At 37.7% G+C, this 16,498-nt stretch overlaps 1 protein-coding gene across 1 annotated transcript in view; it reads left to right on the top strand.

Annotated features, from left to right (window-relative positions):
• The window catches only part of doc2b (double C2-like domains, beta), a 143,484-nt gene that overhangs the window by 112,187 nt on the left and 14,799 nt on the right, over positions 1-16,498 (top strand). The window contains exons 5-6 of the mRNA XM_067608823.1: positions 2,635-2,761; positions 15,024-15,181. Of these exons, the coding sequence (XP_067464924.1) occupies positions 2,635-2,761; positions 15,024-15,181 (285 nt within the window). The remainder of the gene's footprint in view (positions 1-2,634; positions 2,762-15,023; positions 15,182-16,498) is intronic.

Raw genomic sequence — 16,498 nt, 5'->3', positions numbered from 1 at the left:
GGTTACTTCAGTGCATCATCAATCATCATCTTTTGCAAGCTGTTAGCAGGCTTTGATACCATCGATCAAAGTATACTTTTACATATATGGGAAAACTGGGTTGGTTTTTGTGGAACAATCTTAAAATGGCTGAAATCATACTTGGAGGGCAGGGATAATTTTGTCACTATTAGGAACCACAATTCAAAACGCATGTCATTGCCCTGCAGTGTACCTCAAGGGTCGTTTCTCTTCTGTTTAACCGTTACATACTCCCACTTGGCCACATCCCTCAGAACAATAACTTTGCCTATCATAGTTATGCTGATGACACTCAAATTTACTTAGCTCTCTCATCAAATGACTACAGTCTTATAGAGTCATTATGCAAATGCAATGTGCTAATAAATAACTGGATCTCTCAAAGCTTTATGCATTAAACACAGACAGAGGTAATTTTATCTTACAGCAAAGATAAGAGGCTCAGGGGTAGCTGCTCATTTGAAGGACAGGACACTTAAAACGAAAAAAGCAGGTTAAGAACCATGGTGTTTTAATTGTGTTTTAACAGTCATAACATCTTTATCTTACCCTTGAAAACATAGCCTAAGTAAGAGGTCTTATGACAAAACAAGATTTGTAAAAATTGATTAATGCATCACTGCAGTGGTCTTCTGACAGGATTTCCTAAAAACACCATCACACACCTGCAACTTATTCAAAATTCAGCTGCAAGAGTTCTGACCAAAACCAAAAGGATGGACCACATCAGTCCAGTTCTTACATCTCTACACTGGTTGCCAGTAAGCCACAGAATTGACTTTAAAGTCTTATTACTTATTTATAAATCTCTACATGGAGTTGGCCTTGAATATATGACTGGTATGATTGAGAGATAAAACCCTACAAAACCTCTTAGATCACTAGGGACGGACTACTAATGGTGCCCAGTGCCCAAGTGGCTTTTAGTCATTATGCAGCACAGCACTAGAACCAACTGCCTGATGGTCTTAGTAATGCCCCAACCCTCAAAGTATCTATTGTCCCTTACAGGGTAATTGGTTTGCAGCCAGGATCAACAAAAACGCACCAATCATACAAACACACACAAAACACTAAAACACTGATGGACAATAACAGGGCATAGTGGGAAGAGTGATTTAAAGGAGTTCATTCAGCATCGTGGTCAAAGTGCAGTCTGTGCAAATAAAAAATCTCCAGACAACATTAAAATACTATCTACAGCAGCGGCAGCAGGGACAAAGGAAACTAGTCCTCATAACAGGCCGACAACAGCTAAACCGACAACCTGAGGGTCACAGTTCAAACTCTGTCTGAAAGGGGTGATCTTGGCACTCCAGAAGGAAAATAGCCTCTCTGAACATCTGCCTATTATAAAGGTTGGTAAGCTGGGCTTGATTCTTCCCTGAAATCTTACTAGCCACTTTGATGAGGCTACTGAGCCTGTTTTTAGTGGCCAGAGTCGAATTACGATACCAAGCAACAATGCAGAACATTACAACTGATTCAATCAAACTTCTGTAAAAGGGAGTCATCATCTCAGAGGAGACATTAAAAGAAAATTTTCCTCAGGAAAAAAAGTCGTTGTTGGACCTTTTTTGTCGTAGAAGCAAGATGACAAAAAAGCCTTTAAATCCAAATTGAAAACCTTATTGTTCTCAAGCGCTTTTAACTTTATGTTTTTTAAACTTGTGGTCTTATTATTATTGTATTATTATTATTTTAAATCTTTTTATTTATTTATTTTTAATCTTTTACTCTCTTATATTTTATTTCTTAATTTATTTTATTTCTATATAGATTTTATCTCATTTACTTTGCTCTTTTCCAATTGCGTTGCTTTAACTTTGTATAGCACCTTGAATCTACCTCTGTGTATGACACGTGCTTTATAAATAAAACTGCCTTGCCTTGCTTTACCTAATAATGAATCTTCTTTTTTTATTGATTGTAGAGCACGCTGGCAAATATACTTTAATGTTTTCAAAGGATGTTGTCCTGCATTCAAAATAAAGATGCTTGTGTTGTGTTTGGGTGTACAGGGGAATCAGGTAAATGGGAAAATTGAAAAAGGGAACATAATACAAATCAGTAAACAGGCTGGATGTACCATCCATCACAGCGCAATTCAATTCAAGCCACACTAATTGAGTAAATAAGATAAACACAGTGAGATATGTTCAAGTTGAAGTCATGATTGGGTTTTAAATGGCTTTGACATGATCAGGAACACTGTCATTTTATGAACATCTGAAATATCTCTTGAATTCTTCTCTTCAAAAGTTTCCCCTCTTTTTTTCCTTTTGATCCATACATGGTTCAATGCTTCCTAAAACATAATTATCCCATCATTTTCTGTCATACTGATTGAGTCTGGCATAAATCATATGAACTCCTTCACTGCAGGGGCTACCAAGGTTTTGCTTCAGTGCTGTAAGATCATAGAGCCAGTGGGAGCAGATCTATAGTGAGGTAAAATTTTGGTGAAAATTGAATCCCTGTGATTGAGGATGATTAGCTCCACGTGGAAAATGGCAGTTTTACAGTTGTAACACTCCTCTCAGCAACAAAACCTTAACCTGACTCTCACTACATTCAAGTCTGACTCTGCCTTTTCTCTTTTTCTTCTCTCAGGATTTCAGTGTGTGATGAGGACAAATTCCGCCACAACGAGTTCATCGGGGAAACACGAATCCCCCTCAAGAAGCTAAAGCCCAACCAAACCAAGAACTTCAACAACTGCCTGGAGAAACAGTTACCTGTAAGTCTACTGACTGTGTCACACACACAGGAACAGGAATTAGACAAAATAACATCATTTACATTTGTCACATTAAGTTTATATTATCTTAGCTGCATACTCTATTCTTTTCTACAATACTTTTCATTACTATACATCACAAAACAATACTGTACTTTACCCCAGTATAAAATACTAGTATAATACTATACTAATATACTATATTATACTAAACTTAAGAACTACATACAAACATTATTACAGTGTATACTATACTGTTATACAAAACTGTAATATATTATATATTGTATTATATTATATTATACTATACTATACTATACTACACCATACAATACTATACTATACTGCACTATGTACCATATTATACTACACTATGTTATACAAAATGATACTACAGTATATACTGTATTATACTGTACTATACTATAAATGCTAGTATAGTATAGTATAAGTATAGTATAGTATAGTATTTCACTATATAATACTTATATTATTATATATTATACTTATTAATACATCATAGACTTTAAAAATATCCACCACCCTGTCAGTGAAATAAACCAATGATGTGATCAGTAGTAAGGGGAAAAAGACAATATCTATATTGTTTTTAATTGTCATGGGTTTATTATATTGACATTTCTAAAAAAGCTTTTGCCTTTTACCTCTAAATGCCTGCTAGTTTCACTCGTCTGAGGTTTTTAACCAGAGCTATCTCAGCTTTTCTTTTTTCAGATCATGTACATATCTCAATGTATTCCTACATTCCTAAATTTTCCTGAGCAATACTCCTCATTAAAACTTCAGGGGTACACATGGCACAGCTACTGTATATGTCGAAGGCCTTATTACAGTGTAGCATAGAGAGAAAATACTGAAGACATTCTTAGTATTGTTAACTCATTTTTAATTAAATATCTTTCATAGAACATAGTTTAACTGTGAAATACCAAGTAATACTAAATTCATATTATAATAGCAACACATCCTCATGATTAAACGATCATGGTTTGGGTTAAAATGATCACGTGAAAGCATGGTGTGGGTTGAAGTTACTACTTTCTTAAAGTTAGGCAACCTTCACTGTCAAGGCAACAGTAAAAACACTACAACAATCGTGGTTTATGAAAAACTGTCCTGACTCGTGGTTGGAAACTGGAAGTGAACATTGATCTCCTGCAGCTAAGTCTACTTTTTGCCATCTATCTATCTATCCATCCACAACTGTGTCACTTCTCCATGTTAGAATTACCAGGGCCGCTCGATGGTGTGTGTCACTCAAACTTAACTATAGGTCGTTTGTGGCAATTCAATTTTCAACCTATACTGTCGTTTTTCTTTTGAGGAGAGGCTGTATAATAGGCACTGTTATCTCTTCTTTTGCAATAGTTATGTTTGCTGGGAGTCACATAATAGAGCTGCGCATAATAGAGAGAAAAAAAAGCTTCAATCTTGCTTCAGATGCTGTATATCACCAAAAGGCATGACATAACATGAGAGTTTCATATAGTGCATATTAATAATTGCAACAGTATCCATAAGGATTTAGTTAAAACCACATGACAGATTGTTATGTGAATTTAACCCGTTGAGTTTTGAGCCCATGAGTGGATTGCAGGAGTGGATTATGTGTTATGAGAGAATGGGAGCAGAGTGGAGTGTCATTGAACTATGACTGAATATCCTTTTCAAATTGCCTACACAGTTTATGGTTTCAAAAAAGTAATAATCCAGTGTAAATTTGGATCATCCATATTTTGAGATAAATGCACTGCCTTCTTTTTAGAGAGACTGATTCCTGTTGCTCTTTTCATTATGCTTTGTTGTCCATGTGAGAGTGTGGAGTGTGTCTATATAATCATGACTAGTGATAAAACTGTGCAACATTACCTCGCTAAACTTTTGTGACATAAATCAGAATATCTGTAAAGTGGTGACAAAAAAAAAAAGACGACATGATCAGTTTGGATATTTATTGTCCGTGCTGATATCTGACTCACTAGTAGTGTCATAGCCTCCACCACAAAAAGTACATCCTGACAGTAGATTACGTGATGTTTCAGGCAGAATCCATATCTCACCATGACTAAATGTGAAAATGATTTAGAAAATATGAAGGTAGGCCTGCTTGAAACCCCAACCTATAGCTTTTCATCACCTATCTCAGAGAAGAATGGATACATTTACTCTACATGTACATTTAATCTAATTATTATACAGTATTTAACTTCCTACATATACATTCTCATATTCCTCATGACGATAAGACTGGGGAAGGTTTTAGTAGATCTGGTATCTCAGACCATCACAGCATGCAGTGACATTCAGCATAGCTGTAGAGCAGATGTGTGTGTCAAACCCCATAACTGTTTTTTTCAGGGATTGTCTGTCTCAGTTGGTTGCGTTGCTATTTTGGACCAGTCTGTCATAAATGTCTCACACAAACAAGGGAAAGTATGTTTGGCCATTTTCACATGTGTCAAGGCAAAGTGAAGCCATGACTGCTGCTGGTTACTGAAGGAGCGCGACGCAGGAAGCTTTCTGCTCTGCTTGCTTGCTGCTTGCTTCAAAAAGCGAATAAGGAGTTCTGTCTAAACAGAGGATGTTGTTTGCTGTGCTGGGGAGAATAGAGCACCGACCATTTAATCATCTCATCCAGCAGCTAGCAAGCTTGTCTTCTGGTTGATTTTGGCTTGACAGTAGAGCATTTTGACAGCCTGCCAGTGATCCTGTGAAAGGGGCCGGTCACAGGTTGAAATATAGGTGAGGAAATGTGGAAAACATTGATTAGATGTAACCTAAAAATCTTTCTACCAAGTTTATCCCATTTTCACTCTATATATTCCAATATAAACACTGGATAAAGTGAGTGACCAAAGTACAAAAGAAACTGTACTCTGCCAATTGTGTGCTCACCTACAGTGAAGCTAGTTTGAAAATCAAATCAGCAGTAAACAAATATTGGTTTATTCTAAAGTCTTATGCCTCTTTAAATCAAGTTTTTATGAAACCCACCTCTATTTACCATTAAGAAGAGAACTAATAATTTATCTAACATGCTGGTCAGGTCAAGGTTTTTCTTGTAGAAATCATATGTATAACATGCCATACAAAGATTGATGTATACTTGTTACAGTGCATGCCCCAACATCTCGCCAATAAAGAACAAAAATCTCAGAACATAAATCAAAGCCAGCCTTAAGTCTTTTGGTATAGAACAAGTGACCCAACCACATAGAGTTGGTGATCTAGAAAGACAACCACCTCAACATGAAGCTTACTGAATTTTTACATTAAATGCCATGTCTCAGGCCAAGTTAAACAAGGAATTTGACCTGTCTCCTTTCCTGTAACAACTTGTGGAATACATTAATAAACCATGTTGTGTCTTATACTATAATGACTCATGACGGATGCCCTGATACTTTCATTGCAGTATACCACAGATATGTATATTCATTATGTAGTTATTATGTTTTTTTTGTGGACTATGGTGGTTGGAAGTTATTTTGGTATTGCCCATATGACCCACATCAATATCTCTTTTGATTGTTTGATTATAGTTCTATAAATGACACTCACTGTTGGTGCAAAGTTAAAAAAGTCACAACAGTGAAAGTGAAGGACTATTACTCACTCAAGGCACAGCTGAAAAGTATGTGCATACCCCCCCCCCCTTTGCTCAAGTTTGGAATAAAAGGAGCAATCTAACTGATTTGGGTGTGCGTCGAATCAATGTATTCCTTTCATCAGCCAATCCTCCAATTCACTGTGACATCTGGGAATTTTCAGTGCTGCTTAAGTTTATACGTGATAAAGTTAGAGTGAAATGAAAGGCACAGAGAAGCAGAACAGCAACAGCACAGAGGCCAGTGCCCAACAATCTGCATAAACATATACCTGAAGTAGCCAATTTATATGGAAACAGGTTAAGGCACATTCATGAAAGTAACTACATAGCCACCATAGATAGATTTAGTTACCACCATAAAGAGGAAAAGCACATGCTGGTGTTGAGGCCTTTGGAAGACATAGAGCTGTTTTGGTAATCTCACGGTACCTGGACTGCTGCGTCCTTACTAACATTTTGACCAATCATCCATTTCCATTTAATGGATGTGTCTGCCAGCCTCAACTCTGGATCTGCCATTAGCATTGGCACTAGTAGACAGCGAGGAGGCATGAACAGTGTTGGAGCCAGCCTCCTAATCTGGCAATGAATCTTGGATCTGTGTCTCTGTGTAATATCGTTCTCTTTCCCCGCAGCTCAGCTGGACAACGATGGCTCAACTGTGAGAGATGACCACAAATTTGTTGCTCACCCTGCTGCCATTTAAAATATAATTAGTTTAATCCCTGTTTTGGACTGAACTTTGTCTCATTACAATGCATGTAAGCTGATGTTTAAAAGCCATTGATTTGTCTGCCCTTTACCAGCAGTAGCATTGCTATAGTGCTAAATAGCTAGAGAGGGCTCACAAAAGGTTATGGCCCATAAGTGGTTGGGTCTGATAACGAAGAGGTTGGTCAGTCCATCCAAACATGTGGTCCACAGCAAGAAATCATGAAAAGTAATGTTAAGGTATGGACATTCATGATCCCAGGAGGATAATAAGACAAAAAGAGTGTAGGAAACCAGTGAGGGATCATGTTAGATTTCGGTTTTTTAGGTTTATTGACAACACCACAATATATATTAAAACATAGCATTTCAGACTGTGTCAGAGATAGAATGACAATGTCCTAGACTTACTTCCACTATTGTCCCTGGTGTTTTCACAGACCATCAACCATTCAACAAGATGGGGGCAGGAGTTCATTGTCTTTCATGAAGAAACATCACAACACAAGAACCAAACTTAGACAGTTGAATCCCAAGAACAAATAGCTGTCAGGATGTACTCAAGACAAAAAGCAACATAGACTCACATAGCTTTATACGTCTTTGCACTTCAAACCTGGAATGACTGATTTTTTGGGCCACTTGCAATACTGAAGTATTATCACCTCTAAAAGTTTTTTTGGCAAGCTTGTTAGCAAACAGTTGCCTAGTTATACATTTAGCAGATGAAGAGCAGCTTTAGCATTCATTATAGTTGTGTTTCTGGTCAATATTCACTATCCTTTAAGCTCCTTTTAACTTTTTGGTCTCCACTAATTCCTGAGGGAAATATCTTAGCTGCTAAATGCTCCACTATGTTAACCAGCTAGTTGTTAACTTTGTCTGTCTGCTGCAAGACACTAATGAGATTGAAGAGTGTGAACTACAACAGTAAAGTCGGGGGCTGGGAAACCAACGCATTGAAAGACGGTTTAAATCTTGAGTGTTAGGTGAGAATTTTCTGAAGTTTTGTCACCACTGTATGAGCAGCCGCTTTCACATTCAAGTATAAAAGTCAAGTGATCTACTGTTAGTATAAAAATATTGATCATAGCTTCTTTAAGTGCTCCTGGAGATACTTCACACTGGTATATAAGAGGGAGTGACTGACATGTTTAACAGAGATGTCTACAGCCTCCTGGCCAACAGTGAGAGTTAGCAACAAGGTAACGCAATCATTGGCCAGATTTCTATTAAAATTTCTGTGATCCTCCTGTCCTTTCATATGGTACCAACAACCTTCCAAGATTTCCGCTTGTATGCAAGACACACAGAATCAAAATCTAAAGGGCATCTTACCTTAAAATGAAAGGCACAGAGAAGCAGAACAGCAACAACAACAACAGACACATGACTAGCAGCAACAAACAGCAATAGCTGGAGAAGGACAAAAGAAAGACGCCAACACGTCAGCGTGGTCTATGGGGTTTCCTGTGGATGAGAAAGCACAAAAAACTCTGGGGAAGAAGTCAAGTTAGTAACATGCATTAATGGTAAAAGAATACATACAGATGGAGAAGAGGAGAGGGGAGCTCAGTGCATCATGGGAAGTCCCCCGGCAGTCTAGGCCTATAGCAGCATAACAAAGGGCTGGTCCAAGGCGAGCTTGGTCGACCCTAACTATAAGCTTTATCAAAAAGGAAAGTTTCAAGCCTGCTCTTAAACATAGAGAGGGTTTCAGCCCCCCGGACCGAATCTGGAAGATGGATCCACAAGAGAGGAGCCTAATAGCTGAAGGCTCAGCCTCCCAATCTACTTTTGGTGATTGTAAGAACCACCAGTAAGCCTGCATTCTCGGAGCACAGTGTTCTAGTGGGGAAATAGGGTACTATGAGCTCTTTAAGATATAATGGTGCCTGACCATTAAGGGCTTTGTATGTGAGGAGAAGGATTTTAAATTCTATTCATGATTTTACTGGCAATTTACTGATACTGATTATTATTAAGCTAACATGGGGGGAAATATGATCTCTTTTTCTAGTTTTAGTCAGCACACGTGCAGCTGCATTCTGGACCAGCTGGAGAGTCTTTAGAGACTTGTTAGGGCAGCCTGATAATAATGAGTTGCAATAATCCAGCCCAGAAGTAACAAATGCACGGACTATTTTTTCTGCATCTTGTTGAGACAGGATGTACCTGATTTTTGCAATATTACATGAGTGAAAAAAGGCAGTCCTTGAAATTTGTTTTCTGTGGGAGTTAAAGGACATATCCTGATCAAAAAAAACTCCCAGATTCCTTGCGGTGGAGCTGGAGGCCAGGGTAATGCCATCTAGATTAGCTAAATTATTAGATAATGTGTTTCTAAGGTGTTTAGGGCCAAGCACAATAACTTCAGTTTTGTCTGAGTCTAGTAGCAGAAAATTGCAGGTCATCTGTATTGTGGGCAATAATAAGCATTGCAGAATTCAGGAGTGTTGGACTTTTAGTCTTGTTTTATTTGGAAATGGAAAGAGGGGTCCTGTGCAATACTCTTTCTGGGAGTCAAAAATTCCCAGTCAAACCCCTGCACACCAGATTCTCTTATCTGATGTTACCTCCTCTGTTATCAACACTGCTTTCTCTAACCTCTCCACATGTAATATGTTTGTGAGTGTACAGACTGAAGCCTATGCCCTGTAAACTGCAGCCTATTCTCTTGCATCAGCACAATAATCAGCATCCCACTGTTCTCTGAGAGGTGTTGATCTGAGGGATCCTACCAGGACATTGGCAGGTGATGCATTTTGGCCCTGCTTCCTGCTACACACACTTATAGTCTCATATCCTGAACTACCTACGCATTGTTTCAGAGAAGGTTTAGTCATGACATGAAGCATGGAAAAAGACCTGCACTCTTGTAAGCACAGCACGATTTTTAAATTGTATTGATATGCTATAGCAAGGAGATACTGGTATTAGTAAGATAAGCAGTAATGGAAACACTGGCAGTTAATTAAGGTTTTCCACTTCAATCTGTAAGTTTATAAATCTAAATAAACCACTGGCTGATCAACCTACACGTGGAAAAGCCCCCTTTATCCTGGAATATTACCACACCTTCCTGGTAATATCTTTGTTTCCCGGGAAACCCTGAAGGGATTGAGTAATACCTGGAACCTAGTCAATATACTTTAAATATTATTTTGTTGGGTTGCTACCTCTGTACTGCTTTGTTGCCAGTCTACAGAGTTAGAGAACAATGAAGCAGGCAGAGAACCAGCGATGCATATCTCACTTGATTATTTAGCAATGCAGCCACATTCATTTAGAATGATGTTCAGACAGTCACATTGGAGGTGTCTGGTTATACTGTGCATTAAATTCAATTAATGGACATCCTCTAGCCAATCTTAATTGAGTTTCCCCTGAGGCAATGGTACAATTATCTGGAAAATGTTAAGCAAACACTACTGCACAGCAGCGTGTTTGTTTATGTAAGTTGATTTTATGTTTGAGGAGATTGATGGAAAGAGGAAGAGGTGACTCAGAAGCAGGAGAACGAGAGCAGACCTTAGTCTAGGAAGAGCAAAAATCATGCAGTTGCAGATAATTTATGTGTTTTTATTTGTGATTAATGATGTTACTGAGTCTTAGATGTGTTTACTTGTTGGTAGATGCTATATGTTGTTTATATGCCAGCTTAAAAAAATGTTTAAAACTTTTGTTAGGGAAGGAAGGCTAGCCAGACTAAATGGATGGTCTGTGATTATGAAATAGAAAAGAGGACAGTGAGTGCTGTCTACACTCGTCAGGTGCGCCGACCTTGATACCATCCAGGCAGCCTGAGGTTTGCACTTCCTCCTTCGCTTTCTATCTTGATACTCGTTTATTCCTGTCAGCCTCTTGGTTTGTCACAGACTTCCCAGAGTGCATCATGTTAGACAGAGAGAGAGAGACAGAGACAACAGTTGGATGTCCTAAATATGGATAAACAGTGGAGGAAGAGACAGGACTAAATGGATTTGACAGTAAACTGAGGCAGTGGCTGAAACATGGTGGCATGCCAGACGAATTGGATGGCGAGTCCACCAGTCCAGTGAGACGCCTTGTAAAAGTCATCTGTGATTCATGTAGAGAGAGTCAGTTCTCTAGAGACATCTGATTAGTATCCTGTTGTGGACACTGCTGGACAGATTGTTGAGGACTGTCTCCTAAACATAGTATAAGACTGTGGCAGAGACAGAAGTCTGTGTCTGCAGGGACCCTTCTTTCTGTCTGTTTTCCATCTTCATTTTATTATTCTAATATTGTATCTAAATGTTGGGGTTATTTTGGAGGGTCAGTGTTTAGAAATCAATGGATGTTTCTTTTGAAACAGAAGCTTTTAGCACACCAAAACATAGTGGTCTACAAATGTACACTTGACAACAACAAGTTATTAGCACCAGAGTGCTGCTTGGTACACCCAAGACATTTTTTGGCATAATTACCTTCTACAACTTGTAAACTTGTTTACACCTGGGTTGTACAGGCTGGTTGGTTGCTTTCTTTAAAGCCCATCATTATAGTATCTTTCAATGGTATATGGGTTTTTTTTTGTTTGTCAGCTCGTCCAACTCAGTATCCCCAAGATGAGTTCTAAAACTGACCCAAACCCAGCTTGTACTCCCATCTTCAAAGGGGACATAAGATGCTTTTTGTGATTTTCTGTTATTTTTATACTGTTATGATGTCGGATGTTAAACATGGTCAAAGTTCAAAGACTTGAGTTGAATATGTAATATGTAAAACAAATATGTAAAAATGCTCCCTGCAAGTCAAAAGCCAGGGCTCCAGCCTGCTATGCAAAGTGACCTCTACTTCCTCCTCATGATGACATCAGATCATTCGTACATGCCCACAAACAGCCATTCATTCTGTAGTCTTTTTTGTTAAGGTTGTTGCTAAGGTTGTCCCACAGGTTGTTCACATTGTCCACTCATATATTTCGGATCAGATTTGGACTTGAACATGCATGGATTCATGCATAAAGAGCTAGTTTAGATAAATGAGTTTTTTTAACTGTAAATCATACAAAGATATTCCATTAGAGCCCCAGAATAAATATAGACCAGGAAATGTGCATGATTTGTTCCCTATAAGACCGGAACTGACCCAACCTGAAACCTGAAACTGATAGTTAGCTCGTCAATCTAATGCAACCATGGTTGTATTAAGAGAGCTGAATTTGGTGCCACCAGTCAGCCTTGCTGCCGATTTGCCCCCGTGGCCAACTGCAGTGCTGGAACAAAAAAACACCCCGCAGCCCAAAATTCCTTTTCTCCATAGCCAGCATTGTAAAAAGGACGTCTGTAAAACCTGACAGAACATCTCACACTGCGCAATTATTACTCTTTGTATTATGCATTTTTAAACGTGAATGTTTAATTAAAACTTCCCCAGGCTTAAATAGCAGGAAGGGCAATAAAAAACAAATGTGAATGTGCAACTCTGAAGCAAACAGGAAACTTAGAAAAGTTTTTCAGTTGCTCTTGGTGAGCAATTTTCATTAAAATTAATGGGTACCTATACGTTTCTAAAGTCTTTGACATAAACGAGACAGAGAGGAAGAATGAGTCAGAAAAAACAAATGAGTATCAATTTGAAATAGCTCAATTCAAACTTAAAAGAATGCAGATTACCTCTAGCCCTTTCACTTTCAATATAGCTCTTGATAAGCTTGAAGTAGTTAAGTCTCTGTGCATTTCCTCTGCTGATAGGATTGGTCTTATATTGTATATGTGGGTAGAAATAAATGCTGAGGTATAAGAAAGCCCAGCAAATTTTCATGCAATCAGCAACTGCAGGAGTGTTGCTGGTAAATTGCATTTCTAAGTCATTGAGCATAGCTGTGAAAAAAACAAAGCGCAGATAGGTTTTTAGGGGCCTGGGCTGCATTCTCGTAAAAAGTCATACAATCAACGATGTATTTTTTCCTCTCTGAAGAGCTTGAAGTGCTCTGTGCAGTGAGAAAGTGAAAAAAGACAATGATGATAAGAGTATGATGAATGTCTGCCAACTGCAGGGGTCCCCTACATCATTAATTTAACCACTGACCATGACGCAAAAACTGACTCAACTGATTGATTGATGGTTGATCAGATGGCTGGTTTTGAGCAGGAGAGTGGGCTTGGGCGTCAAGGCTGGAGGTTCGAGCTGCACGCTGATGTGGGGTAAAAATGCAAGCTTGAATATCATTAAATGAGCTGTGATGAATGAGCGGCTATTCAATTGATCAACCAGCCAACCATACAGTTAGTAAATTAGTCTTCATACAGTAGGCTACGTTTTCAAAATAACATGCAGTTTAATGCAATAGGAACACAAGAAAAATAGAGAATAAAATTCATTAAAGGAACATTATAAATAAAGGGGGTAATGACAGCCCTATTTATGAACAGTAGCTATAAATAACTTAAAAATTTGCAACAATCCTCTATTTGCAATAACAAATTATTTGAGTTTTGAGTCATGACCACCCCGTATAGTCAACCTATGCATGAAAACCGAATAAATAACAGCATGTCATCAAGGGAGATCAGCTACTTCTTCTTCAGCTCCAACTCAAACTAAACTCAAATGTATAAAAAGAAAGGTTTTAAAAGGAGGACCGTTTCAGCAACCAATTGCAAGACAAATTACATTGGTTTGGCAAAGGTAATTGCTATCTTGATTATGTTCACAGGTAATGTTTTTCAGATGAATGTAATCACTATCAGCAGATATTGTACTGCAAGATCGGATAAAGAACTGAACAATGAACATTTGTCTCATAAATTTAGTATCAACATTTTTGCAACTTGCCATATATGTTATTAAACAACATTTTCTCATTATGTTAATTCAGCCTTCTGGCAAAAAATATTTGTTGTTGCAATTTGGTTGTATATGAATATAATATTATATATTATATATATTATACTATATATATTATAGGAGACAGGGTTGGATTCAAGGTCCCCTGTGCAGGCTTTTGCCCTGGGCCCCGAGATCACTAAGTCCACCTCTGATTCCAGAGTCTAGAGCTAAATGAAAGCTATTTGTTTAACGGATGTATTGAACAAGTATGTTCATGAATATTCCTGCAGCACTGCACAATGAGGACTAATGTGTTTTCCCTTCCTGGTTCTAATTAAAATCATTTTGTGTAGTTTATAATTCATACAAATAGTCAATTTAGTGGTAAGAAAATACATTAGTTTCTCTGTGAGAAAAGGTTTAACCTTGCCTCTGTAACTGGACAAAGTTGCAAAAGAATTGGGCTTAAATTGAGCCTTGGACACATCACATTTAATTCCATCCCAGCAGATGAAAATGAATGACTTCATTTAGCACTGCCTGAACTTTTGTTTCTCTTGTTAAAGTTGTGCTCATCAGTTAAAAGTTGATGTGGTGGTGTAGTGTTTGAAATGAAAACTCTACTCTTGGCAAACAGGACGTGTGTGAGTTCAGATGTTTACCTTGTCTCTAAAGTACATGGCAGATTAATTTTGATGAGGCTATTAACTCACAATCTACAACGGAGATTGGCACCAATTAGCCAATCAATGTCTGATTTTCCAGATGCATAACTGTCAAGTAGACAAGAAGCTGCTGAAGACTTTTTAGGATATCAACTTACTGTCAGAAAATGTTTGACAAGACAAGAACACTTGGATTTTAAAAATGTAATTTAATCCATGGTTGACAGAGTGAAAACATTTCCAGGTAAAGATTTTGTTACCTACATGGATTTATGCCATTTATCATAATTAAAGCTTTGGTTTTCTCCCAAACAAAACATTAGCTGAAAATGATCATCTGGACATAAAGGGGAAGCCGGGCTGGCAGCCACTTGGAAGCAGAAATACCTACACATAGTGGTCTTTGTAACAAAAACTGGTTATTATATCTAAATGTTGTCATTTTTTACAATTGCAGGTTAACAAGACAGAAGACAAGTCGCTGGAGGAACGAGGACGCATCATGATTTCACTTAAGTACAACACCCAGAAGTCTTGCCTTGTTGTTGGCATCATACGCTGCGCTCACCTCGCCGCCATGGACGCCAATGGCTTCTCCGACCCTTATGTCAAAACGTCAGTATGCAAATGCACCCAAATTGACACTGAGCATACACTGTGCTCCACAATTAGTACTTAGCATTATTCTAGGATAATATTGGTCTATCACACCAAGTTAATCATCCATTCCTAATGTGCTCTCAGTTTAAGTGGTGGGGGACAAAATCCATAGTCCTCGTTTTTTTGCAAAACTGTGATGATAATATGAGGCTTCAGCAGTCTGAAATAGTCAAATTAAGTGTATTTATGTTAGTCTTTTTATTACAATTCCTTCTTTTTGCTTCCCTGGACACTGTTTTCCTGTTGAGCTGCAGTGGGAGATAGTACCTAAAAGAGTGAATTTTATACTTACTTTTTGTACTTAAAAGACTATTTTTTAAGATATCCACTTAATTTTAATAACTACCTGAAGATTAGACCCAGACTGCTGAAGTCTCATATACGTTTACATTTACATTTTGTCATTTGGCAGATGCTCTTATCTAAAGCGACTTACATTGCAGTTCTTTTTTTTTTTTTTTTCCTTCCAGCTGTTTTTGTCTCAAAATGTCATTTTCACAAAGTCTGTATTTATCTCACAAATCATTTTTTGTTCTGGGTGATCCTTTTATTCCATAATACTGTGATCATGCAGTAACACTCTCACACAATGCTGAGCTAATTATGTGATTGTTGTCCTGCTCATTCAGACCAAAATAAATCAGTCACATAACTGGCTCTTCACTGTCTATCCTGGTTGATAGACAGACTTTGTTACGAAAGTGGCATAACATTGGGAAAAAGGGTGTTGTGAAATAAAATGTGGATGGACCCCGGACCCCACCTTTAGAACAACTGCTATATGGGGCACCACCTTCCTTAATTAATTCATTTATTAATAATATTTATTTGTTTATTAATTAGGAGGAAATATAATTAAAACAAATTAATCAGTCTTATATCTAAGAGTCGTAAATTCTGAATACAGTGACCTTCACCTTCTGATATAAAGGCATACACGGATACAACAACTGTAAATCATATATGAAAGATATGTATTTATCTGCCGAGGGATAGGGATGAATGGGAAACACTAAGCATATATATATATATATATATATATATATATATACACAAGTAGAATGAATGAATGGATAAATTACATTAACAAGTTATTTCCTACAGAATTAATAAATGTTATCACAAGTCAAAAACGTTGGCTTATGGCTTAGGCATCTTGCAGTCTTTTCTTCTTTCTCGAGCTTTCAGCTCTCATTCAGATTAAAAAGGACAACACCCAAAATGCATTTATGGCCATCACAGCTGATAAGGCCGAGAGAAAACAGAAGAAGC

The sequence above is a fragment of the Thunnus thynnus genome, chromosome 13 (genome assembly GCF_963924715.1).
Source record: "Thunnus thynnus chromosome 13, fThuThy2.1, whole genome shotgun sequence".
Classification (NCBI taxonomy): domain Eukaryota; kingdom Metazoa; phylum Chordata; class Actinopteri; order Scombriformes; family Scombridae; genus Thunnus; species Thunnus thynnus.
The sequence above is the reverse complement of the archived record's forward strand: the minus strand, read 5'-3'. Positions and strand labels throughout refer to the sequence as shown.